Source organism: Carya illinoinensis, chromosome 2 (assembly GCF_018687715.1).
Source record: "Carya illinoinensis cultivar Pawnee chromosome 2, C.illinoinensisPawnee_v1, whole genome shotgun sequence".
Classification (NCBI taxonomy): Eukaryota; Viridiplantae; Streptophyta; class Magnoliopsida; order Fagales; family Juglandaceae; genus Carya; species Carya illinoinensis.
The window spans coordinates 6,592,241-6,617,292 of NC_056753.1; the positions used below are offsets into that span (position 1 = coordinate 6,592,241).

The 25,052-nt window shown below is 34.6% G+C and overlaps 2 protein-coding genes across 2 annotated transcripts; both read left to right on the plus strand.

The window, feature by feature from the left end:
- The first annotated feature begins 1,552 nt into the window (after positions 1-1,552).
- LOC122299190 (exocyst complex component SEC10b-like) lies at positions 1,553-15,405 on the plus strand. Its single transcript, XM_043109249.1, has 25 exons — positions 1,553-1,745; positions 1,978-2,073; positions 2,237-2,479; positions 2,575-2,649; positions 2,755-2,856; positions 2,974-3,024; positions 3,106-3,211; positions 4,690-4,809; positions 6,018-6,109; positions 7,013-7,181; positions 7,264-7,340; positions 7,449-7,547; positions 7,642-7,732; positions 8,400-8,485; positions 8,606-8,779; positions 10,243-10,296; positions 10,369-10,497; positions 10,630-10,722; positions 10,818-10,964; positions 11,080-11,177; positions 12,643-12,727; positions 13,502-13,560; positions 14,315-14,413; positions 14,490-14,573; positions 14,879-15,405. The coding sequence occupies exons 2-25, from the start codon at positions 1,978-1,980 to the stop codon at positions 14,955-14,957; spliced, it is 2,508 nt and encodes an 835-aa protein (XP_042965183.1). The 5' UTR covers positions 1,553-1,745; the 3' UTR covers positions 14,958-15,405.
- Positions 15,406-22,513: 7,108 nt separating this feature from the next.
- LOC122299198 (WRKY transcription factor 22-like) lies at positions 22,514-24,341 on the plus strand. The gene is made up of 3 exons (XM_043109262.1): positions 22,514-23,183; positions 23,352-23,462; positions 23,561-24,341. Exons 1-3 carry the CDS (start codon positions 22,780-22,782, stop codon positions 24,045-24,047), a joined length of 1,002 nt encoding a protein of 333 aa, XP_042965196.1. The 5' UTR covers positions 22,514-22,779; the 3' UTR covers positions 24,048-24,341.
- Positions 24,342-25,052: the final 711 nt, after the last annotated feature.

Below are 25,052 nucleotides of genomic sequence, written 5' to 3' on the forward strand. Positions count from 1 at the left end.
GGATAAATAAGTGGTTGTCAAACAGCCACGGTCTCCCCTCCATCACCTTCACCTTGTCCGCATGGGTATTGAATGCTATCACAAAGACATTACTCCCTACTTCTTGGAACATCGCCTGCTTGCTTAGCCTCCATACCTTTGCCATTGTAGAGGCTAAAACCTCCTTCTCGATTTGCTTTTCCAAACAAATTTTCCCAATTACACTTCTATCATCCTTTTCTCTAGCAGCATCCGCCATTCCATTGTTGATCTTAATCAATTCATTCTCTTCTTCTATTAACTTTAGGTTACCCCATAAATCTTCTAGCCCCTCCATTCCACCAACCAAGTTCCCTGCCATATATGGGGTCATTGTTATTTGCCCTTCTGGAAGTTACCAGAAGAATATTCCTTCACATCTCCTCTGTTTTGTAGAGTGAATAACAAAGAGGAGACTATGTTGAAGCGATAACTCTCAAACCCTTCATGTTACCTCTAGCATCAACTTGCTTAGATTATTTACAAAATATCTTGATTGTACTCTTTTCATCCCTTATTAAACAATATGGGTGGGCATTTAGTGAGATAGATTGGCTTTTACTTGAATATTCTGTTAGGTTAATAGTTATTCAATTCCCTTTGTATGTGTGTGTATCTATATTTTGTATGTATTAATTCCTTTGATTACAAAATTAAATTCTCTAGAAACTTCTACTCTAATTTTTTGAGAAAATCGGGTTATAGTAATAGGTTGTGGTCGTAAGATTACTTCTACTACACAGTTTCATAAGGTAAATGATTTATATAGATCTTGTAAGTCTCATGCACTCCCTATGAAAACATTAGCAAAAATCTATTATTCACGTAAAAAAAAAATCAATTATTCAAAATATACTCCCTTTTTTTAAAAGTAATGTATGAAGTTTACACACTAAGATTGTATTTAACATTACACAATATTATATGAATGTTGTTACACATTGGCCTCTTTACATAATTGTATTTAAGCTTACAAGATTTTGTAGTCTTTTGACTGAAATTGGGACAATTATGATCAATTTGAAACATGTCCAAGACTCCAAATTAGAGTCAAATCAATTTTCCCTCTAATGCTACATTGCTTTAACGAACATGGATAAGAGAGGTCTTCATTAAACTCTCTAGATAAGTTAGTTAATCCATGAATCAGTAATAAACACTACCTTCTTAAAGATAGAAACGCCACGCTCACAAGAAAAAATAATTATGAAAGGAAATTATAAAAAAAATTCTACTCATAAGCTTCATACACCATACAACACTCTTTTTATTATTTTTTTAATTTTTTTCTCTTATTAAATATGTAATATATAGATAATTAATAGAATAATTCTATTATTTTAAAAAGAATAAAACTAAATAAAATTTAAAATATAAATTTAAAAAAAAAAATTATATAGTGTGTGGTGTATGGGCTTATGAGTAACAAAGCTCAATTATAAAAAGAGAAGTCCAGCTTGGTTTGTCTGGGCATTCTAAATACCAATTTTACCCTCCTCATTCATTCATAATAACCATATGAGCCCTAAAATCGTCTTCCTGACTATTTTGTTTTCAACTTTTCGTTGTAGTCTTCGCTGGTGAACAGTGTCCTGTTGTCTCTCTCCTCGCTCGCGCTCTGCCTTGAATCTCTCGATCTAACCCAACGCAAGAGCGCGGAAGGAAGAATCAAACTCTCAGACGTCGCCTCTGTCAGTGCCTCTGTCGCTCATTCGGGCCTACCGGAGGTACCATTTCTTCTAATTTTTGTTTTCTTCTTCTTCAGCGAGATCGGACCAAAAGAAATGTTTATTTGCTTTGTTTTATCTTTATTGACACATGTGTTTGATTTTTCTCATGAATTCTTCATCTTTGTTGCAAGTAACTGTAGTTCAACTTGGCTTTAATTGCATTATTCATTACCTTCAAATTTCTGATCTTATTTTTTATGCGTTTTATCGGCAAATTTACTTGTTCTAGATGAAGGATAGTAGAGATGGAATTAGAAACGATAAAGTTTCAAAATCTTCACCTGCTAACTCTCTCCCACTCATTCTCGATGTCGATGACTTTAAGGTAATCCTCGAAAGTCGAAACGCTTTCTATATAGTTGTGGTAGTGTTTTCTGGCTATTAATTATTATCTTGGTTTTGCTCGTATTACATTTTTTTGTTCGGGTCATTAATATTCTAATTTGCGTAATGAAACTGATATGCATATATTTGCTTCTAACTGGTAGGGGGATTTTTCATTTGACGCTTTGTTTGGAAACTTGGTGAATGGGCTTCTCCCGTCATTCCAAGATGAAGAAACCGATTTCTTAGAAGGGCATAATAGCAGCATCAGTGGAAATGATGCCTTATCAAATGGAAATTTTCGTGGAGATGCAACCAAGTTGGCTGCCCCTTTGTTTCCAGAAGTGGATAAGCTCTTGGGTCTATTCAAGGATTCTTATAAGGAGTTGGTTGATCTTCGGAAACAAGTATGCTTTGGAACCTTTGGTTATGGAACATGGATTCTACTAATTTATTGCTCCGTTAAGGTTTTCATTTTTTCCTCTTTTCATCCTGGTTGAAGATTGATGGAAGACTCTTCAATCTCAAGAAGGAGGTTTCTGTCCAAGATTCTAAGCACCGCAAGACACTTGCTGAGGTTAGCTAACAGAAGAGCATGCATTATCTTCAGTGATAATACATTTATCAAGTTTGAATCGGAAAATCGAGTTGCATATGATAGATATATCTTTTTTCTCTTCAGCTGGAAAAAGGTGTAGATGGCTTGTTTGATAGCTTTGCTCGGTTGGATTCGCGTATTTCAAGCGTTGGACAGACTGCTGCAAAGATTGGAGATCATTTGCAGGTAAACTTTTCCCATGCTTCATTGTCATATGATACACCCAGTAAATACAATTTTTTTCCATATACATTGCAACTTTCCTGTTTTTATGTTTTCATTTATATGAATTTTTCTTGTCAGAGTGCAGATGCTCAGCGAGAAACTGCTAGTCAAACAATAGAACTCATAAAGGTACCACCAATTGTTCACTTACTTTATGGCATCCTTTGTTTAGAATGTGCTAACTCCTTGTTATTAATTTAATCTGTGCAGTACTTGATGGAGTTTAATGGCAGCCCAGGAGACCTGATGGAACTTTCCCCTCTATTTTCTGATGACAGCCGTGTTGCTGAGGCTGCTTCAATTGCACAAAAATTGCGTAAGATGGCCCCTTACTTTCACATTAAATGATAATTCATTCATTTTCATGGGCCAGCCTTTTGATTTGTGTAAGCACGATGATGTTTTCTCCAAACTCCTGCTACCAAAATAGTGGGTGGGCCCATTTCTAGTAAAGCTAAAATGCTGAGTATTGGTTTGTTATTTGCATCTTTGTCAAAACCTCATGATACTTTTGTGCTTTTTGAGGGGAAAGTCTTTTTGATGAATTATAGAGTTTTTACATGAACTTTAAGGAAAAATGAATGTTCAGGCAGAAGATTTTATGAATAAACTGAAATAGATGATCTAAAGTCTTCCTTTGTTGGGAATAATTGGGGACAGGGCCATGTCCCATTGGTGAAAACTGATGTTTTACCTGATTCATGTGATGGGGAGTCGTCACACAGGTATGGGGTTTAACCGGGTAAAATACATGTTTGCATAGTCTACGGGATTCCTTCATCAAAAAATAATTAGGGCCAAATGAGTGGATGTAATTATGAGTTTGGGAGTAATAACCATGAATCTGAATTTCTGTTTTGGCAAACGAAATGAGATATAGTTGTCACGTGACCAACTTCACAGAGTTCTTTTTTTCTATTGGTACTAGGTGTCCGTAACAAAATCCCGATTAATCTCGGGGATGCACAGACCCTCAGTAAGGAGTTTCATGCAAATGTACCTTGGATAATTCACGGGGGAAATTCTCTCTGATGGTATCTAGAAGTTGTTTGCACCCAATGGTTTTTACCTTAGACTTAGCGGGAGCATACCACCGAGACTAAGACTCTTAGGCCTAGTTTGCATAGAGAGATGCTTTTATCTCATCTCATCTCAACTCATCTCATCTCATCTCATTTCAATATCCAAACACCACAAACACTAACACTTTTCAACTTCAAATCTTTAACTTTTTCATCTAATCATTATCTATTTATTATAATTTTCCCAAACTTAAAAAAAGACACAAAATAATTCAACTTTTTCAAATTTCAAAACAAAAATAATATTATAATAATATTTTAATTTTATAATATTTTTATTCAACTTTCTTTCTCCTTTTCCAAAACCCTATAAAACATTTTAACTCAAACCATTTCTATCTCATCTCATTCCAACTCAAATATCTCACTACTATTCACAAATTGTCTCAACTACTCTCATCTCAATTTACTATTCAAACCAAGCCTTTAACTATATAGATTTATGTCAGACATGCAAAAATCTCATCTTGCAGAAGGGGGTTCTTGTCCTAATTCCCTTACGAACTACATCAATTTTGTGTCTTATTAGTATGTGGCTTGTCAATGTCGAAGCGTATCTCCACCTCATTCTTCAAGAGGAAGTCGTGCTTCTCCTCCTTTCCTTTCTCAAAATGGTTTAACTTTTCTTTCATTAAGGTGTAATGTTTTGCTGCGAAACCTTTTTGTGCTTTTCACTGCTGTGTAAACAACTTTCAACTTCTTTTGGTTTTAGGGTCATTTGCTGAGGAAGATATTGGAAGACAAGGGATAGGTGTACAGTCAGTTATGGGAAATGCAGCTGCTAGCAGAGGATTGGAAGTTGCGGTTGCTAACCTGCAGGATTATTGTAATGGTAGGGTAACTTTTATACAGTATGGATGTATTCATATATCAATAAAATTAACACGATATTACTGTGTACTGCATAAGAGTTTTAAGAAGTTCCCTCTCTTTAAAGTGAAAACTAAATATGTTTTGATTGCTGTTTGATACAAAGCCTTTGTTGAAATCTAAGCTGGAAGTTAATCTCATTGGTTTCACTTATGTGTGTGTGTTTGTAATGCCTCTGTTCTTGTCATGCTGATCCATGTGATGTGGGCATGCGACATGGGTCTGAAGTTTAACTGGGTAAAGACCTGTGTTTGCACGGTCTTTAGGATTTTTCATCTAAATGTATCTGCTCATATCATGTTACCAGTTGTTAGCCTAAACGCCATGAAATATTATTTAGGAAAGTGTGGTTTTGAATTGTTTTGGAACTGTGGATTACTTCTTTTGATATGTAATCCTTGATTTGCGGACAGACATCAGTATCGTGTTTTGACCCAAACAATAAGGGTTGGGTTAATCTACTTCCAGAAATCTGGGCAGGGGGAAACAAGTATGTTTTTGCCTAGAAAATATATATCTATCTACTTTTGGGTTGTTTTCACATGCATAAGATCTGTAGATGGTATGTTATAATAATAACTAGAGAAAAGAATTCCAACAATGATGAATATTTCATTATAGTACTGCACTGTTTTAATATATGAAGGTGACCCGTATACTTGGGCTCTTGCCTATTCTTATGATCAATAAAATCTTGTTTACCGATCAAAAAAATATATGAAGGTGAATTGGTTCTAGTTCAAGCGAGTGTTGACATGCTTGGCCTTGACTTTTGAGCCTTGTATATTTAAGCTTGTGTCACTACCAATTGTTGCGTATTCTGAGTTTTTGTATTATTGAGAGGATCACACTTCCTTTGTTGAGTTTTTGTGTCTCAAATTTCATTCTTCTAATGACATAAAAAAGATAAAGGGAGTGAATGATATATTCTCTGGTAAACTTGTAGAGAGATGTATGTGGAGTAGTAGCAGGGGCCTGGAAATTCTTTTCCCTCCAATTCAAAGTTGGGGAAGATTGGATCCATTTTAATAATTTATTCTGGGAAAATGCATAATTCTATAACTTATTCCTAGTGAGTCCTTACATGGAGTAATTGTTTTTATCATCTTTCACTTATCAAAAAAAAGAAAAAATTATCATCTTTCCAGTGATATGTTTATTCTTGTGTAGAACTGGAGAACAGATTGCTGGCTCGGTTTGATGCAGCATCACAGAAAAGAGAATTGTCTACAATGGCAGAATGTGCTAAAATTTTATCGAAGGTAAATATATTTGTCAGATCTTTTTGGTAAGTCAATAATTTTATTAATGGAAAGCTATAAGGGTGGTACCCCAGTACAGGGGGAGCATACATGAGATGCATCTCAACATCAAAAGAAAAAGGGTTAGGAAGTCCTGAAAACTAGAAACAGAAGATGCATGAGCCTTCATCCAAAGATAAAGAGAATTAAGAAAAAAAGCCCGAAGTTCCTCCATTCTCCTCTCTCAATTCTCGATGCTCCAATCATTAATTCTTCTACTAATGCACCACCTCAAACATGACAGAATCATCTTCCATAAGGTTGCACCATGCAGATTTTTGGTCTGTCCTTTCTCGCATGCCAATTCTATGCAAAGGCTTCATTAACTAGTTCTGCCTTCTCTCATCCCACTTTTTCTTCACGTGTCTCATTTTCATCATTTTGTTATATTCAAAGACGTAGAGAGATTGATTATAGGTCTGTTAGAATAGTTTGTGCTTTGAAGGTTGTTATCTAATCTTATTAGTGACGTAGCGTTAATATAGGGTAGTCTTCTCCATGAAGTGAGAAACTTCTACACCTATGTTAGTATTTATGGTTTCTAGCTTTGATTTGTTATTACAGGTTTTGTTTTGTATTTTCAATGCATTATTCGTGGCATGCTGTATATATTGTTGATTGCATGTTTTCACTATGTTGAACAATTTTATGTATGGTTCTTGGTTGGTTCATTTTCTGGGATTTTGGTTTCATGCACTCTCATTTTTAAGTAGAGAACTTCGATTACAATGAATATGCTAGCTTAACTGAATCTGGATATTTTATTGAAGCTGAACAAGGTTTATTTTCTTCCTTCACCGATAAAAGAAGGGTTTATTTTCTTTCTTTTCCCTCATATCTGAGGAGTTTACTTTTGCGATGCAGTTTAATAGGGGTACAAGTGCCATGCAACATTATGTGGCAACGCGTCCCATGTTTATTGATGTGGAAGTGATGAATGCAGACGCAAGGTTGGTTCTTGGGGACCAGGGTGCACAAGCTAGTCCTAGCAATGTTGCCCGTGGGCTTTCTTCATTGTACAAAGAAATTACAGGTTTGAAGGATTACTACTGATCTTAATGCAAATGTGTGAGTTATTCAACAGATTGGTTATCGCTTTATTGTTCTTCTTGTAGATACCGTGCGCAAAGAAGCAGCAACAATTATGGCTGTATTTCCTTCTCCTAATGAAGTTATGTCAATTTTAGTTCAGGTATCCAGGCAGAACTTTCCCCCTAGTTTCCAGAACCTTTTTTTATGTACAAAGACTGTAGTGATTGGTAACTTCATAAATTGAGTAATTGTTTTATGTGATATGCAGCGAGTTTTGGAGCAGCGAGTGACTGCTCTCCTGGACAAATTATTAGTGAAGCCATCTCTTGTGAATCTACCTCCTATGGAAGAGGGTGGACTCCTATTAGTAAGTAGAACTACTACGGCTTTGTTTTTTCTTCTAATGTCATTTCTAGGTTGAACTCGTCTTTATCTAATTTGTACTTAACTGGTGTCTTCAGTATCTTAGAATGCTAGCAGTGGCATATGAGAAGACACAAGACCTTGCTAGAGACCTGCGGGCTGTGGGATGTGGTGACTTAGATGTTGAGGGTAATGAATTATTTTGAATTGCTCCTGCCGTTGTGCATTTTAAATTACTTCTTTTTATCAGAAGTTCCCATCTCTATAGAAACGGTGGTTTGATATAGAATGTTAAAGATATACTTCTTGTGTACTTGGGCTATGTCTTTGCACTTTTTAATAAATATTTGATATCTTATCATAACTCAGGATTCCTGCTATGGAATTAACAAACTTCGATAGCATATTGTGGTGAGTTATGTTGCAGAATTGTGGGGAAATTTGCAGGTGTTCTGAGTTTGGTATGCAAACCTTCCGGTTTGGTGGATACCTGTAACATGCATTACCTTCTAAAATATACCATGCAGATTATTGAGTTTTAGCTGGCTCAGTTAATTGATTCATCCAGTGAGGGCTTTCACCTAGGGTTATAATGGTGAAAATGATGGGGGTACAGTTTATTTTCGGTCATATTTAAACAAGTGCCTTGGATCTCTTTCATTTCTTTTTTTAATGTACGTGTCCAGAAAGTGCTGCATTGTGTAATGTAACATAATCTTGAATTACTAGTTATTAGTTGTATGACAGTGCAAGTACTTTCAAATGAACTTATTTTTACACAAAAATTTAGTTATTTGATTCATGTACAAGTCTCACTTTGATGTCCTAATAGCCGCTCTTCTCTGTTTTGCTTCAGGACTCACGGAGTCTCTGTTTTCTGCTCACAAAGATGAATATCCTGAACATGAGCAGGCCTCTCTACGACAACTATATCAAGCGAAGGTTTTATTTACTTTGTATTACTGATCAAAGTTTCCAAGGCTCATCTTGATTTAGTGGAAACAACCATGTAACATGATTATTTTCTCGATAAGTAAAACCTGCAACATTTATGCTATGCAGATGGAAGAATTGCGTGCTGAAAGTCAGCAGATATCTGATTCAACTGGGACAATTGGGCGCTCAAAAGGAGCTTCAGTAGCATCTTCTCACCAGCAAATATCTGTCACTGTTGTCACAGAGTTCATGCGCTGGAATGAAGAAGCAATTTCCAGATGCACTTTATTTTCATCTCAGGTGATATATGACCCTGCAATTAATATCAGATGTAATTAGTGAGAATCCCACATGGTGATTCATTTGTGCATAGGATTCAGGATAAAATACTTGGCTTGGTAGCTTCTAAAATCTTTGAAGAGAAAATAATAAAGCATACAAATGTCTCCAGTTGCTTTGAAAGTTCTCCACTATAGTTCCACCATTCAATACCCTATGCCCTCCTTCAGAAGGTTCTTTCCCTTTTATCACGGTTCTATTTTCTATTTGTGAAATGAGGCTACGTGTAATAACCCAAGGAAGGACCAACTCACATCTGGCCTATACTCCAAAAGGATGAGTCAATGTTACAATTGGAGTTCCTTGAAATTCATTATAATGGACAAGAACTCCTTTCAGGGTAATGTGGGATTTCATTCATCACCTTCCTGTACACAATCCATTCCATCATATAGGTTGCACAGCTCAAGTCCTACACTTTTGTTTGGATTTGGCTTTGATACCATTTGTAATTATCCAAGGAAGGCCCAAGCCATATGGGCCCATACTCCAAAATGACCCGTCATTGTTATAACTGAAGCCCCTTGAAATCATTATTAAGGGCCAAAACTTCTCTATCCCAAGCAATGTGGGATCCCCCATTTACCACCTTCCTCCACCTTCCTATACTCAATCCAATCCAGGATATTACATTATGCATTTTCCAAGTTCCATTGATTTAACTGAAATTTTGGATAATTCAATGGTTTTTTCATGTGTCCAATCAAGAGAATGAAATCAAAAGACCGTTATGAACCAAAAAGGAAGTAGACATAATGGATGGGTGGAAAGATAGAATAATAGAAGCTACATTAATAGGAATAGTGGTTTGCAACCACCCAACAAATTATTGGTTCTCTTGGCAACCTTTACCAGTTGTTTGTCTCAGCAAGTGGATGGGATCTTCTCTACTAATTTATTTTTATATTGGTAATTTCCACACATCCAGAATGGGTTGCAACTTCACCTTCCATCCCATTCATAATGGGGAGGTGGAGATGCAATTTAAGCTAGATCAAATTTGTGAGACTCTTTTCTACTTTTGATTGGTGTTAATCCTCATCTCCATACTGTGAGGCTAGGCGAGTTAGTGTCTGAGCTGATAATAGATGTCTTTAGGCTAAGATCAGATTAGGATGCCGAATGAGAATAGTTATAATAATTTTTACTTAATTATAAAAAAATATTTTAACTACCATTATTCTTTGGCATTCTAATAATAGTAATAAGAATAGTAATAACAATAAAAATAAATCCAACGTACAATGACATGCCATGCATCATGAAATAGAATGCTTGGGAATTAAATGTTCTCTAGGGTTTGATTCCCATAAAAATTGAGCTGAACACTTTAAAACAAACAAAAGGAAAAAACTACAAACTTTTTTGGATTTAAAGTTTCATATATTTCTCCAGTTTTCTAATTGGATTTTAACATTTTACAGCCTGCTACTCTTGCAACCAATGTAAAAGCGGTTTTCACTTGCCTACTTGACCATGTAAGTTGTTAAATGATGTGTGAGGTATTCACTGGATTTATGTCATGGGTATTCAGAATTTCCCTTCTGCAGGTTAGTCAATACATCACGGAAGGGCTTGAACGGGCAAGAGAAAGCCTGACTGAAGCTGCTAATTTGAGGGAAAGGTTTGTGCTGGGAACAATTGTTAGTAGAAGGGTGGCTGCTGCAGCTGCATCTGCTGTAATTCCCTGATCACACTACCTATTTATGCATTCCAAACTGTGTGTGCGCATTGTGAGCTATATTTGGAAATTATTCTGTGTAAAGTGGAATATAGTTAACCCAGCATAAGAGTGGTTGGTTGATGTGTAGGCAGAAGCTGCTGCTGCTGCTGGTGAAAGCAGTTTCAGATCTTTCATGGTTGCTGTACAACGTTGCGGTAGTAGTGTGGCTATAGTTCAGCAAGTATGTTGGGTTATGTTATTTAATTGCTGTAAGTATTGTGCACAATATAATGGAGTGATATAATTGAAAACTAATGATTTGCACATTACCTGCAGTATTTTGCGAATTCTATTTCTCGCCTATTGCTGCCTGTAGATGGTGCACATGCTGCTTCATGTGAAGAAATGGCAACTGCTATGTCCAGTGCAGAGACTGCTGCTTATAAAGGGCTTCAACAATGCATCGAAACTGTGATGGCTGAGGTCATTTACTGACTATGTAAAATCATTTATATAGATTCAATTGCAAAGTAGCAGGTAACTAGGCAGGAGTCCTTGATGAATGGATTACTTGATGATGGGATCTCCTACTTTGCAGGTAGAGCGACTGCTTTCATCTGAACAAAAGTCAACGGATTACCGGTCACCTGATGATGGAATCGCTCCTGATCATCGACCTACAAATGCCTGCACAAGGTATATCCTTCTGAAAAACATGGAACTTGTATTCTAAATTAATGTTTCTGGAAATGGCATGGATGGGAGTAATTTTTTCTATATTATTCAAATAGTGGATATTTTCATTTATTTTTTAGGATGGAAATTTGGCTTCTTGTGCCCCAAATAGAATGGGTCTTCCTTGTTGATGCGGTTTTGGGGAGGGGATGGATTTATATCTCACCCTTTTTAGATTGCGCATTTTTATAGAGTTCTTAATACTTCAAAAGTATGCCCACGTTGATTAGGGCTTGCTTTTCATTTTCACCCCCTTCTCTATTTTCACTCTCTCTCAAGTTAATTGCCAATAGTTGTAGGAAAGGAGTTTGTGGTGCAACCTCATTGTCCATGGCATTGAGATTTTCTTCGTCCTTGTCTTATTTTCTCTACCAGGCCACTGAACCTTCCTCCCTCTTGATAATGTGGTTTGGAACACTAGAGATTGGCAGGACTTGTAAATGATCTAGGGAAAGTGTTAGTCATATTATATATAATTCCAAAAAGATTAGCCACTTTATAGCTTCGCGAGAACCGCTTATATAGCCCAGTTTCACCCAGTAAGTTGTCAATATGAGACTTAGCACCTATGACTACCTTTCTAACTGTTTTTTTTTTTCAATAGTAAGTAAAACTTTCATTAAAAACTTGATACCTTTATAATTTTTATTTTTGTAAGTAAGGAATCTTTATTGAAAAGTGTAAAAAGTACAACCCAAGTGAGGCAAGTAGGAACCATCTTTCACACTGCTTTGATTTGTGGGCTGTCACCTAACCCACTCCAGGAAAAAAGATCTACAATTCTTCTGGGCATGACCTGCGAATCCAACCCGGTTAAAATAATCACTCCATTATGCTCATGCAATCTTGCGATGAAGTAACTGAGGATCAATACTACCTGTATAATTTACCCACTCCACGTGAGTTATCCTTTTTCTTAATGTGGGACTCAGGTGTTGCAAATTCCCTGTTAAATCTCTGATGTGCTCGTCATTGTCACGTCATATAGTGCTCCAGTTTCACATGGCCGGTCTTACTAGGTACCTTTGATACCATAAGTAACAACCCATAGAAAAGCTGCTTCTATTTTATAACCCCCAAAAAAATCTGGTCAATTTGAACTTCTTGGAATCACTTATAAAGTCCAGTTTCACCTAGTAAGTAGCCAATGTGGGACCTAGTGCCTAGGAGTACCTTTATAACTTACCCACTCTATGAGAGTTATTCCTTTTTTCCATGTCAGACTGGGATATTACAACTCTGGGCTTGTTTTTAACTTTTTCCCAGAAGTGAGCTTGTTTTTACTTTTTCCCTTATTATGCTTGTCATTCGGTGATGACTCCTTATTATGCGACTCTGGGCCTCCATCTGTTACAGAATTTAAATAAATACATTTGATTGTCATGATGTTCTGGAATTGACTAATTTTTCCATTTCTCATGGCTAGAGTGGTGGCATATCTTTCCCGTGTGCTTGAGTCTGCATTCACTGCACTTGATGGTCTCAACAAACAAGCGTTCCTAAGTGAATTGGTAAAATTTTTTAGATTGCCCTTTATTTATATGAATCCATGACTTCAGTCCCCTGATTCTCTTTTCAATTTATGCTGGCCTGGGTAATTGTGTTCGAATTGAGTTCAAGCATGCATCTGGTGAAGTAAATATTTGTGATTTGCATGGTAGTATGTGAAGAAATTAGTCATTAAAAAAAAAGTATGTGTAGAAGTTGTCACAGGTGTAAAATCAGATAATTTTGTGATAATTTTTTTTATAAGTAATTTGTGATAATATTGTTTTTCCATGATGAATAAATATACTGAGTTTAGATATAAATGTTATGTTGCCTTGGATTCGGAAAAAAATGAATGCTTTCAGCTATTACATTTCTTCACAGCATGCTGGTAATGCAGATTTAAGGCAAAGTATCCATCTTGTTGGAACCCTAAGGAGTAGCTCAGTTGGTCAGGCCTTGGGTTTGCTCCCCAATGGTCACCAGTTTGAGTCCCCTTAAGGCCAGTGGAGGTTTACCTGGCCGTTAACTTTAGGGATCCGTGGGATTAGTCGAGGTGCACGCAAGCTGGCCCGGACACCCATGGATATTTAAAAAAAAAAAAAAGTATCCACCTTGTTGGTCAATTTTCAGTAGTCTTTATTTTGGGATTTATTATATTCATTTTCTTCATTTCTTTTGTGTGGCGGGAGATAGCAAAATTTGAATTGGTAAATATGGTGGAGTATTATTTTCATTTGTATTTGAATTGGATGCCTTATTTCTTTTCCCTTTTTTTTTTTTTTTTTTTGTCTTAGGGAATCCGCTTGCATAAAGGGCTGCTTAATCATTGGCAGAAATTCACTTTTAATCCCAGGTAACTGGCCTGGCCCTGATGTTTTATACCCTGTTGTATTTGAAAGATGTCCATGATATGGAAAATTTTAGTTTGCATTCGGATTATAAACTGCAGCTTCCTTTTACGAGAGAGAGAGAGTTGTGTATGACATGGCAAATTGTTGTTTGCGTCCTGATTATAAACTGCGGCTTCCTTACTTTTTTTTCTCTTTCTTTTTTATAAGTATAAACTGTAGCTTCCTTTCATGAGGGAAGTTACTTCTTTTAGTTTATTGTATGCGGATGTTGGAAGAAGTTTAGTCCTGTATTTAGTAATACTTGAAATACTTGATTATCTAAAGAGGATGAAAACCTTTGTCAACAAAGAAATCGAAGAAAAAAATTAATCAAAATGGTAAAGTATTACCTCTTAAAAATAAATAGTAACAAGTAACAACTCTCTCTCTTTCTCAAGTTATATTTTTACAGTTCTCTTTTCAGTTATATGATAGTCTCCCTGGAAGTTGTAGTGACTCAGATATGTGATTTTATTTTTGATATCTGATTATGTGGGTTGCTTTCTAGTCTGTCTTCTTCTAATCTCCCAAGAATTTGATGTTGTTAATGTTTTCCTTTGTGGACTATTTGTTTAGTGAGCTATGCAATTTCTTGTGGTTTTTGTTGCATTCTTTCTATATAAACTTGTCGTTTCTTGTTCTCATTGGAACTTAATGGAATAATTCGAGATATCTTGTCCTTATTTGTGTGTGTGTTTGTGTTTTAACTTTTTGCAGTGGAGGACTGAGACTGAAGCGTGATATTACTGAGTATGGAGAATTTGTCCGCAGTTTCAATGCTCCTTCTGTTGATGAAAAATTTGAATTGTTGGGCATGTAAGCTGCTAAGTTTTGCTAGATTTTCAATTTTATTTTATTTTGTGTCAACTTATTGATGAAATTTTGGATTCAGCATGGCCAATGTCTTCATTGTTGCTCCTGAAAGCCTCTCAACTCTGTTTGAGGGTAGCCCCGGTATACGGAAAGATGCACAAAGGTAATTAGTAAGAACATGTTGGATCACATTTTTGTACGATACAGATCCACTGAAATGCATTAAGAATAATTTTATATATTTCTACAAGAATATTGAATTCCTCTTCATGAAATACCAAGGATGGTTTACTAATGGTGAGAAAGTAGAGTTTTTTTTTTTCCCCTTCTCTTACAAGCACATCCAGGAAGGAAATGCATTCACGTCAACACATTTAACAAGAACAAGTTTTACACATTCAAATTCATTTTTTGTTTTAACTTTTTGATGTTCTTTACATCAGAGATTTGATTTATCTGCCATATTAGGTTCATCCAACTTAGAGAAGACTACAAGAGTGCAAAACTTGCAGCCAGACTTAGTTCCTTGTGGCCAAGCTCTAGTTGATACGGACGTGGCATGCCGACTTATATATGGCCTCCAAATTTCCTTGAATACTTCACATTGAGCTGTTACTAAGCTGAAGGAACTGCTTCTCAAGTTGTATTTTGATTTGGTGGCAGCAGGACTGAGTTTGAAAACCAGTTGAAGATTGCATTATTGACATGGCTGGTGATCTCATACTTTTTGACAGAAAAATTGGATACAATAGAATTATGCCCCCTTTCTTTGGAGTGTATAATTTTGAAGGTATGAATAGGAGACCACTTGCATGTGACAGTTCAGAAAAAGGAAATTTCATGTCAGGTGTGTGCCCTTGTAAATGATCTTTCGGGTATGAATAATGAAACAAACCCAAGTAGTGTCGCCCGTATATATCTAAAAGTACCAGTGGTTTAGTGCATATATGCGGCTCCAATACAATTTGTGACAATGTGATTCTTTCTTTTTTTCCTGCTATTCTTTTGACACGGCTTGTTTGTGCTTTAAATTATCTGGTATTTTGCTCCTGGGGGAAGTATCTCATCCAATATTGTTTGGATTAGGGGCGTGGAATATCTCATCTTCTGAAAATGCAGTCAATCTGCAAGGATTGTAGAAATAAGGAAGATTTGTTGCACATGCCTATCGATTTTTTTTTGTTTTCCCTACAAAAATTAGATTCGTAAACTTTTTAATCATTATCCTTTTATCATCTCCAAAGATGGCTTCAGATGATAAATAGTATTTTCTCATTTCTTTATGTTCCATACTTGTTTTTTTTTTTTAAATTATTATAAAGAAAGACATTCCATACTTGTTAGAAGTGGATATTCCCGTTTGACTGCAGAAAATGTGAGATTCTACCTCTACAAGCCCGCATAATTATTCTTGAAGAAATTGAAGTTATGCGATCGGCTGCAATTCAATTTCGTTCACAATTCTTGTAGATATTCACCTTTTTACACAACATAAAATTTGAATTATTGTGAGTATACAAAAAGGGAACGAAAAGTCTCTACTCTTCAATGATGGAGGACGCACAAAAGAAGGTCCAAAATGCACATATGTGTCTACTATCTAGTCCATGGATCACAAATGGGGGAGAGGGACGATGAAACACTCAAGTTTAGCCATTTGACATGGACACATGGATTATGCCTGTAGTTGTGGTGGGTGGCGTCCTATTTTTAGCTAGTGTGGCATCTTTCTTTCTCCCACTAGAAAGTGCTCTCTCTCTCTCTCTCTCTCTCTCTCTCAGTGAGATTGGATTGAAAGAGAGATTGATTGATGAAATATAGTGGGTGGTGGGTTGGTTGTAGATTGCTATCTTTTCTGATAGCCAATGTATCCTTATCACTTGCATGTCCTCGTGTTGTGCCAAACCCACCATAATTTCTCTCCAAGAAGAGGCCACTTCATCATCCCTATCTCTCTCTCTCTCTCTGCATAAATTTTTTTACGAATAGTAAGATCATACGAGTGCTCAGACGTTGAAGACCCTACAAAGACCACTATATATTTCGTGGGATTCACCATCCCACATCTTTTTCACATATCTCAATCGACCCAAAAATAAGCCTAGAGGCAATAACTTGCTTGTTTTGGTCCATACCAAATCCCTTAACTAGAAACAGTTTTCGAAAAGGGGTTTTGCTGTTTGTGTAAATGTTTGACTCAAACCAGTTGGAAACTGAACTAAATCTCTCAAACAATTGGTTCGTCTACGATGGGGCTGTCACGTGTAAAAGAATCAAAGATCTCCACCGACCAACCAACAAACAAATCAAAACCCAATCCAATGCCAAAAGTGCCTGACAACTCTCCATCAACCACAAATCACAATACGTTAGAAAGTGCAGAGAAAAGAATAGAGAAAAAGCGTTTGAATATGGCGGTTTGTGCCATAGGCTGTGGTTGTGGCCCAATTCTGGACTTGGAATACTCATTTCTTCAACGACATTTTTAGATGCAGCATCGGTACTAAAAAAGATATTTAGGACTGGTTTTGCATTCAACTCAATCAATTCATTCGCAAACACGAACACAAAAACAACAATATGGAAGTACGTTTCATTTTATCTTGAAGAAATTTTATTTGTATTTCTATTTATGGACACACCTAACAATGGTCAGGTGCTTCCCTTCCATGCCTTGTGAATTCAAGGGGAAATATATATATATATATATATATATAAAACATATTAGAGACAGTATACATTGATATGTTTCATATTCTTTTTGTAAATTTACTGTGCCATGTGTTCATTTGGCTGGAGGACTTTAAGAGTAATAATCGAAGATAACCAAAGTTTTGTCTTTGGTAGGAGGATATTTCTTTTTGTTAAATCTTTTCTTTTGTTTTAAGTGTGGAGTCTAGATTCGAATTCTAGGTCTATGCACTCATACCATGTGACCAATTATGCACAACGTTTAACTTGATAATAAGATGTAGATTTTACTATCTACATTTACGTTTTAACACATAAGACATGACACAATTAGAGATATATTCAAAAAATGAAAAATAATAGATCAAATCCTTGTTGAGAATGGTCGCGATAAGTTTATTTGGTCTTTTCCCCTTGAATTGACTTGTTTTGGCCATTTCAGTAGATTGAGTCAAAATCAAACCAGACAACTATTATTTGGTATCATCACAGTTAAAATCTTTAGCCGCCTCTTTATTTTTCCACTAATTCTTTTTATTTTCACTATTTGATATTTCCAACAGGTAGTTAAGATGGGTATCATTAGAACTTATTCCACATCTTAAATAACCCTTTTTTTCAAAACAAAAAGAAGAAGAGGAAGAAAATCCAAGAATTGCAATCATGTTTGGAATCTCATAATGAGATGAATAATAATTGCTCATAACATGTATAACAAGCACTATTTATAATGTCAATTATGAAACATATTTCTTGTTTAATCATTTGAATTTGTTGTGGAAATTAGGGCAACCTTATATGTGTTTGTTGTAATCTTCAAAGAATGTGATTGCCAACTCTTTTTTTTTTTTTCTTTTTTTTCTTTTTTTAGGTACTGTAGCATGCATTGGGCATGCCTTCATCCAAGAATGAAAGTTTGACATTTAGTTATTATTTTAATAATATTTTCAACTGCTACATTAACTGACAGCAACTTGATCTGCCTCTATCCAAGACCATTATTTTCAAGATATTTTATTATAATCACAATAAACTACAACTTGATGGAAGGATTCTATGGGCAATTAAAAGTCTATGCCTGCGAACTTTCATTTTGTCCTTATCTGTTATCCTCATGCTTTTATTCTTTTATTGTAAGGGAAATACTTTAGATATAAAATAATTATATAAATAAATTTATAAATTGATGTGACATGATATGATACGTCAGATTATAAAATTATTTTTATTATAAAATAAATTTAATAGATTCTATGAGATCACATCATTTTATAGATTTATTTTATATAATCTTTTTATGTATGTAACAATTCTCTTGTTAAAAATTGGTACTGACATACTCTTTTATCGAAAGGAAAGTTTAGTGACCAATTTTGCAGTATAATCTACAACATACAAGGTAGTAAAGTTCAAGTTTTCTTTAATCTCTTGTTATATTTTTAATGAGGTTTTATGTTGAAACTCATGAATTAATCCCCTTTTTAATAATAATTTGACTATAAGTGCTTGCAACTCTTCTTGTTACATGAATCGAATCTAAGTTTTTATATCAACGTTTGCTTATAAAAAATAATAATAATTTGAGTGGAATATTAAGTAAAAGAATCGACAATGATACGTATACAATTATTTACATAATTATGTTTTAAATTATGAGTATTTTTATAAAATAATTTATAAAAATAATATATTTTTATAGAAATATCTTTAAATTAAAATATAATTATATAAAAAAGTATAAAAGTAATTGTGGATATGTATCATTAATATTTACTAAGAAATACATATGCATTGGGCAGGCCGATGGAACAAATTGCTCGATAAAAGGTCCAAAAAGGAGGAGAGCTCAACATCAAAAGACCACGTGGGTACGGATGGATTTGTCAACCCAAACCAAACTGCAGACTTGCACCCATGTAATGTCAGTGTCCCCACACGCTTCTACTTCAAAGCCTCGTGCCGCCCACCTACGTGTATTTAAGCGAGTGATGTGTATGGTGATGCGTATGAAGTTAGCAAATGTTGTGTAATATCGTTTTTAAAAAAATAAAATTTATTATTAAAAAATTAATTCTAAGTATAATATTTATTTATTTATTTTAAAATAATTATGTGATACTTGTACAACACTCACGATTATAAGTGTCATTTCTTATATTTAAGCTTATAAGTACTTGTTCTATGCTTACTTTTTATTTTAAGAAAAATTCTTTACCTATAAATTAGAGATTTTTTAAACTTAAGATTTTAAGTTTCGTATAATTATATATTTACATATAGATTTTGATGATAACAAATAAATTCAAAGAATAAAGGAGTTTCAAACTCAAATTGTCTACATAAAAGAGTCAAACACATCAATGAATCAAGCACGAGTAAGAAGGGAACCAATTCACATTAAAATCATAAAGTAATATTGTAAATCTCTTAAAAATGTAAAATTAGAATTAAAACTCAAAATTAATATTTTATCATAAAACATTAAAATACATTTTCGACATGTGCATGAATATTTTGAAAATTAAATTTGAAAATTTTGAAAGATGATTTATTGTCATTTTTCACATATGCATGACATGATTATATGTTTAAACTTTGAAAATATTAAAAATAATTGATTGTCATCTTTCACATGTACATGCTTTATTTGAATATTTTCTAAAGTGATTGATACTCTTTTTAATTCATGTAAAAAGTAGATGATTTTGTTTGAAAATTTTAAAAAGTAAAGTGTGCTCCTTTTTTCATATGCAAAAAGTAAAAAGATTAAGTTTGAAATTTTTGAAAAGTGAATGATGTTGTCTTTGACATGTGAATCTTTTTAAATTTGAATATGAAGTTTCATATGCCTATAAATAGATTATCTGAGAGTTTCACATTCACAACACCAAGAACATACAACATTCATTCAAGACTTTCATTCTTTATTATCTAAGTATTGAGTTAAACCTTGTTCATTTTGAGAGAGATATAGTTTGGCTGTATTGTTCTTATTTCACTCATTGATGAGTATTTTTTGATAATCTATCCACTATCAGCTTTTGTATCAGTAAAATGATGTGTATAACCCTTGTGGTTGTAGAAAGTGTTCTACACAGGGAATAGTTGAATCACCATGTGTAAGGTGATTGTAAGTGTAGAGGGTGTTCTACATAGATCTTTTGTAGCGTTATTGTTCAAAGGTGTAATAGATTTTTATCTCCACCTAAAGGAGGTTGAATAGTAAATTTGAGTATCCTTAAGTGGTAGCTTAAGGCGAGGATGTAGGCAGTGGAGCCTAACCTCTTTAACATAGTGAGTTTGTTTCTCTCTTACCTTTACTCTTTATATTTATTGCTATTTCGTATTTTATTTTATATTGTGTATTTGGTTTATAATAGTTAATTTTTTAAATATAACTCAATTCACTCCCTTCTTATGTTAGTCATTTGGACAATAAGATTATATAAAAATAAGCTCATAAACTGACATGACTTGATGTTGTATTATAAGTTAAAAAAAAAAAAGGTTGGATTGATTTATTAGGCGTTACGTAGTTATAAACATCACTTATTATGTTATTTGCAAGTAGACTTGTAAACACACCACTTATTATGAAATTTAAAGCAGTTGTAACAAACTTTTAAATACAAATATTTTTAAATTCAAAATAAGCTAATTAGACTGCAACATCAATAATGTGTTTGGTGAGTCGATAAACGTACTTGTAAATGATCCATGGATCGACTAATAAAGATTCTTCAACTCATAAACATGTTATATCAATAAAGGATATATGTTATATATATATATATATATATAAATCGGTTAGATGAAGAGGGATTGATTTCTTTCCCAAATGGGTTTGATCTTAGTGAGGTATTAATGGAATTAATTAATTAAGGGATTCCCATTTTAGGTTAGGGTTACTTCAAAACCTAAATTATATATAATTTGATTGATATAGATTTTGATTCTTTTAATAATTTGTTGCCAATAAAGCAAATGCAAGTTGAATTCTCGACAATAAGGAAATTTTTCTTAGGGATTAACCAAATATTTCTTCCTTTATAATAACACAATAAAATTGGTAAGATGATTTTCTCATTCATAATCATAACTACTGATGTATTATAATTTAAATGATTTATTAAATAAAAAAAAATTTATTTAAATTAGACATATCGATTGATGTGATTGGATATGTCAAAATTTAAAATGAAAAATAATATTAATTAATAATATAAATAGGTATAAAATATAAATAATGAGTTTGAATATTATCATTTTTATATGGATATACATAGCGCGAAATTAAAAATATTAGATACAAATTTATGCAAGAAACTTCAATCTATACCATATTTATGGAATCAAAATTCAAAACCTTGTTATAGTCTAGAATAATGCTACTTGTTTCGACAAATGAGTTCCGATAATTTTTTTTACTAAATAATTAAGGAAATGTTTTTGAATAATGTTGTGAATCTTTTTTAAAAGATGTGTAAGGGTATTGAAAAATGAGTTTTGCTACATACAAATAAACTCGCGTACTAATTTACATACTAATACTGATTCCTTTATATTTAAAATTTAAATTAACATTGTTTTCAATAAAATCTATTTTTTGACTAATCACATTAAATTAGTACGCAGATTAGTACACAATTATGCTTGCAACTAGATTTTTCTTTAAAAAAGTGAATAAAATAAATAAAATAAAAAAACAACAAAGAAAAAGGTAAATGATCTTATCGAGATCCATCCTTGAGCTACATCCTCTTTTGTGATTGGACCACGACTTTATAGTCCATGTAAACTCGAAATAAACACATTTTGAAATTCTCATCAAAGAAATAAATTAACCATATATAGAAACTTAAAATGGAAATGGAATGTAACTGATTGGGTCCAAAATTGATTCAAAATTGAGATGTTTATTTCTTCCATAATAGTATTTAATTATTATTATTATTTTGGTGAACGTGAACCCAGAATCGAACCAATCATTTCGCGTGAAAAACTCAACATTAGACCTAATTACAAGATCATTTGAAAATAAAAGGAAATTAGAAAAAAAAAAAAAAAAAAAAAAGATGATTCGAGCACGTTGGAAGCCGCGCGTGACGGCACGTAGTCTTCTACTTACCACCCACAGAGTCAAGAATCTAATGATTTTGATGAGGGCACCCTCAAATTCCGTGACCTCTTCCACTCTATCATCTTCTTCTTGTCTCTCTCTTTGTCGAGACAGCTGACGGGAGGTTGAAAGAGCGTGTGGGACAAATTTTCCTCGTAAAAGTCCAGAAGAGCCCCCAAACGCCCACCCGTCCCTTTTGACATTTTCATGAGTCAACCCCTAAGCCGGTTTTTAAATGTTTAAGATCAAAGAAGGAGATAGCATTTTAAAGATAAGCTAGCTAGCTAGGATGCATAGAGATGCCAAATTGCCTACTCTATCTCTCTCTCTCTAGCCCTTGTGACAATCAACGCTCACCTTTTCTTCAATCTCTCTCTATATATACATGCGTTTGTGTAATTCTTCCCCCCCACATTTCCCTCTTGTCGTCTTCTCTTTCGTTCTTTCCATATCTCTCCCCACCAAAAGTCAGCGCTTTGTTCTCTTTCTCTTTCTCTCTCTTCCATCAAACAGTGGTAAGAGAGACAAAGGTACAGATTCACCAGACTTTGTCTAGGCTATGGAAGAAGATTGGGATCTCCAAGCTGTTGTCAGAGGCTGTGCCTCCACCAGCGCTACCTCCTCCTCCTCCTCCTCCACCATCACTGCTGCTTCTTTTTTGGGAAGTTTTCATTCTGATTCTGGGATTTCTTCTTTTGGTGGTGAAGATGTAGGCAGGCCTTTCTCATTCCCAGATCCTTTTGAAGCAACGCATGTTTCTGAGGAATTGCATGAACTTTACAAGCCTTTCTTCCCCAAATCCCAGCCTCTCTCTCCACAAACCTCACCCATCTCACCCTTGATCTCTCCCCTTTCCTCTTTCTCTGCGTCATCCAAGGCCAAAACACAGCAGCAGCAGCAACAACAACAACAGCCTAAGCAGTCTCAAGCATGTTCTGGGACCAATCCGAGGTCCAAAAGAAGGTAATTTAGCCCTATTTTGATATTAATCAGGAACAAAAATGAACAGAGATTTGTGAAAATTCTCATTTTTCAATACCTGATTTCGGATTGGCACTTATCTATGAACTCCCCCATTTTGTAAAATATGCTATGTGATTGATAATCACTAGACTTTCCTATCTATTTCAGGAAGAACCTGCTTAAGAAAGTTTGCCAAGTACCGGCAGAAGGTCTTTCTTCAGACATCTGGGCTTGGCGTAAATATGGCCAAAAACCCATCAAAGGTTCCCCATATCCGAGGTTGGTGTCTCAAATCTCCCTCATATTTATCACAAAGTTGTTCGTTAGAAATTTTAATTATGATTTTAACCTGTTACTCTTTTCCCTTTGAATAATAGGGGCTATTACAGATGTAGCAGCTCGAAGGGATGCTTGGCCAGGAAACAAGTGGAGAGGAACAGATCCGACCCAGGAATGTTCATAGTCACGTACACAGGTGAGCACAACCACCCTGCCCCAACGCACCGAAACTCACTCGCCGGATCCACACGCCAGAAGCCCTTGACTACCCAAACTGTCACAGCCGGGGACTCCAAAAGACCCAACTCAGCCAAGCCCTCATCGCCGGCAAACTCCATGGAAGACGAGCTTGCTTTGCCCCAGAGTACAACCATCGACAGCAAGGAAGATAGCAGGGAAGAGGGAGAAGATCTGGTGGAGGAGGAGGAAGAAGAAGATGAGTTTGGGATCTCGGATGTGGCTCTCAGCGATGATTTCTTCGCGGGTTTGGAGGGGATAGTCGGTCCGGAAGTGGGAGACTACTTCTCCGACAACTTGCCGGCGACCTTTATGCTTCCCAACTGGGTGACCAACAATGCTGGTTGACTTTGGGGAATGTCAAAATGTGACATGGATTATGCTTTTTGGTTTATGTTTAGTCTTTATGAACACTCTTTTTCTAGATACAGAGTTATATTTTGTTAAAAGTTTTAGTGGAATCTTAAAATTTAGTGATGAGTTCTGTATAGTTAGGGATCAAAAGGAGTCATTGCTGTGTCACTGATGATAGACTGGTCGGAATGAAGAAAAGTAGTGATGAGGTAGATAAATCACTGCTTGTCTTTTGTTTTGGTACTGAGGCCAAAGTAATATTCATCATTAATTGATTCTCTTTGTTCACCTTTCTTGTGTGGTTGATCATTGAGTATTGTATAGTTCTTGATTCTCTAGCAATTTGCAGCTGAGTTAGAATATTTCTAAATTTGATTCCCATTTGAATGGCATGCAACCATATTGCCCATCGTGAATGATTTCATCATGAAAAGTTCTCCGAGAATTAGAGATACTATGTTTTTGTGAAATCGACATTTAGTCCAAAAACTTAAACTGATAGAAAGAAATAGATTTTATTATTCATTTTTATATTTTAATAGTTTTGCATCATTAATTTTAATATCTTCTATCAAATTGATGATAAAATGTAGAATGAAGAGTAGTATTTTTCGGGTGCTCTTGAATGGAACAAGTAAATTATTTTTTTCACTACTAAACACAATCTTTTCTTCCTTTTTTTTTTTTTTCTTGGCAAATAAATCTATATATCTGATTTATAGAGCAAACTCTTACAAGATTTTGCTAAAAGAATATATCCCCACCATTGTCCCTCATCAAAGTAGATTTTATTGTCATTCACTATTATTAATCTTTGCCCCCCAAGTTTGACAATTAATAGGATTTTTATATGATAACTATATATGAAACATTGATTTTAGTACACGTACTTTCTCATATGCAATAGACTGCCATGTTTGGATAAGGAGTTGATCTCAACTCATCTAATCTCATAATACAACTTTTTCAAATTTTCAAAACAAATATATTAAGGGTCTA

Excerpts from the sequence above, each read along its gene's own strand:
- LOC122299190 (XM_043109249.1), top strand. The coding sequence starts at position 1,978 with ATGAAGGATAGTAGAGATGGAATTAGAAACGATAAAGTTTCAAAATCT. Across the intron at positions 6,110-7,012 it reads GTGCTAAAATTTTATCGAAG|TTTAATAGGGGTACAAGTGC; the intron begins GTAAATATATTT and ends TTTGCGATGCAG. Across the intron at positions 10,498-10,629 it reads CTGCTGCAGCTGCATCTGCT|GCAGAAGCTGCTGCTGCTGC; the intron begins GTAATTCCCTGA and ends GTTGATGTGTAG.
- LOC122299198 (XM_043109262.1), top strand. The coding sequence starts at position 22,780 with ATGGAAGAAGATTGGGATCTCCAAGCTGTTGTCAGAGGCTGTGCCTCC. Across the intron at positions 23,184-23,351 it reads AATCCGAGGTCCAAAAGAAG|GAAGAACCTGCTTAAGAAAG; the intron begins GTAATTTAGCCC and ends TATCTATTTCAG. Across the intron at positions 23,463-23,560 it reads AAAGGTTCCCCATATCCGAG|GGGCTATTACAGATGTAGCA; the intron begins GTTGGTGTCTCA and ends TTTGAATAATAG.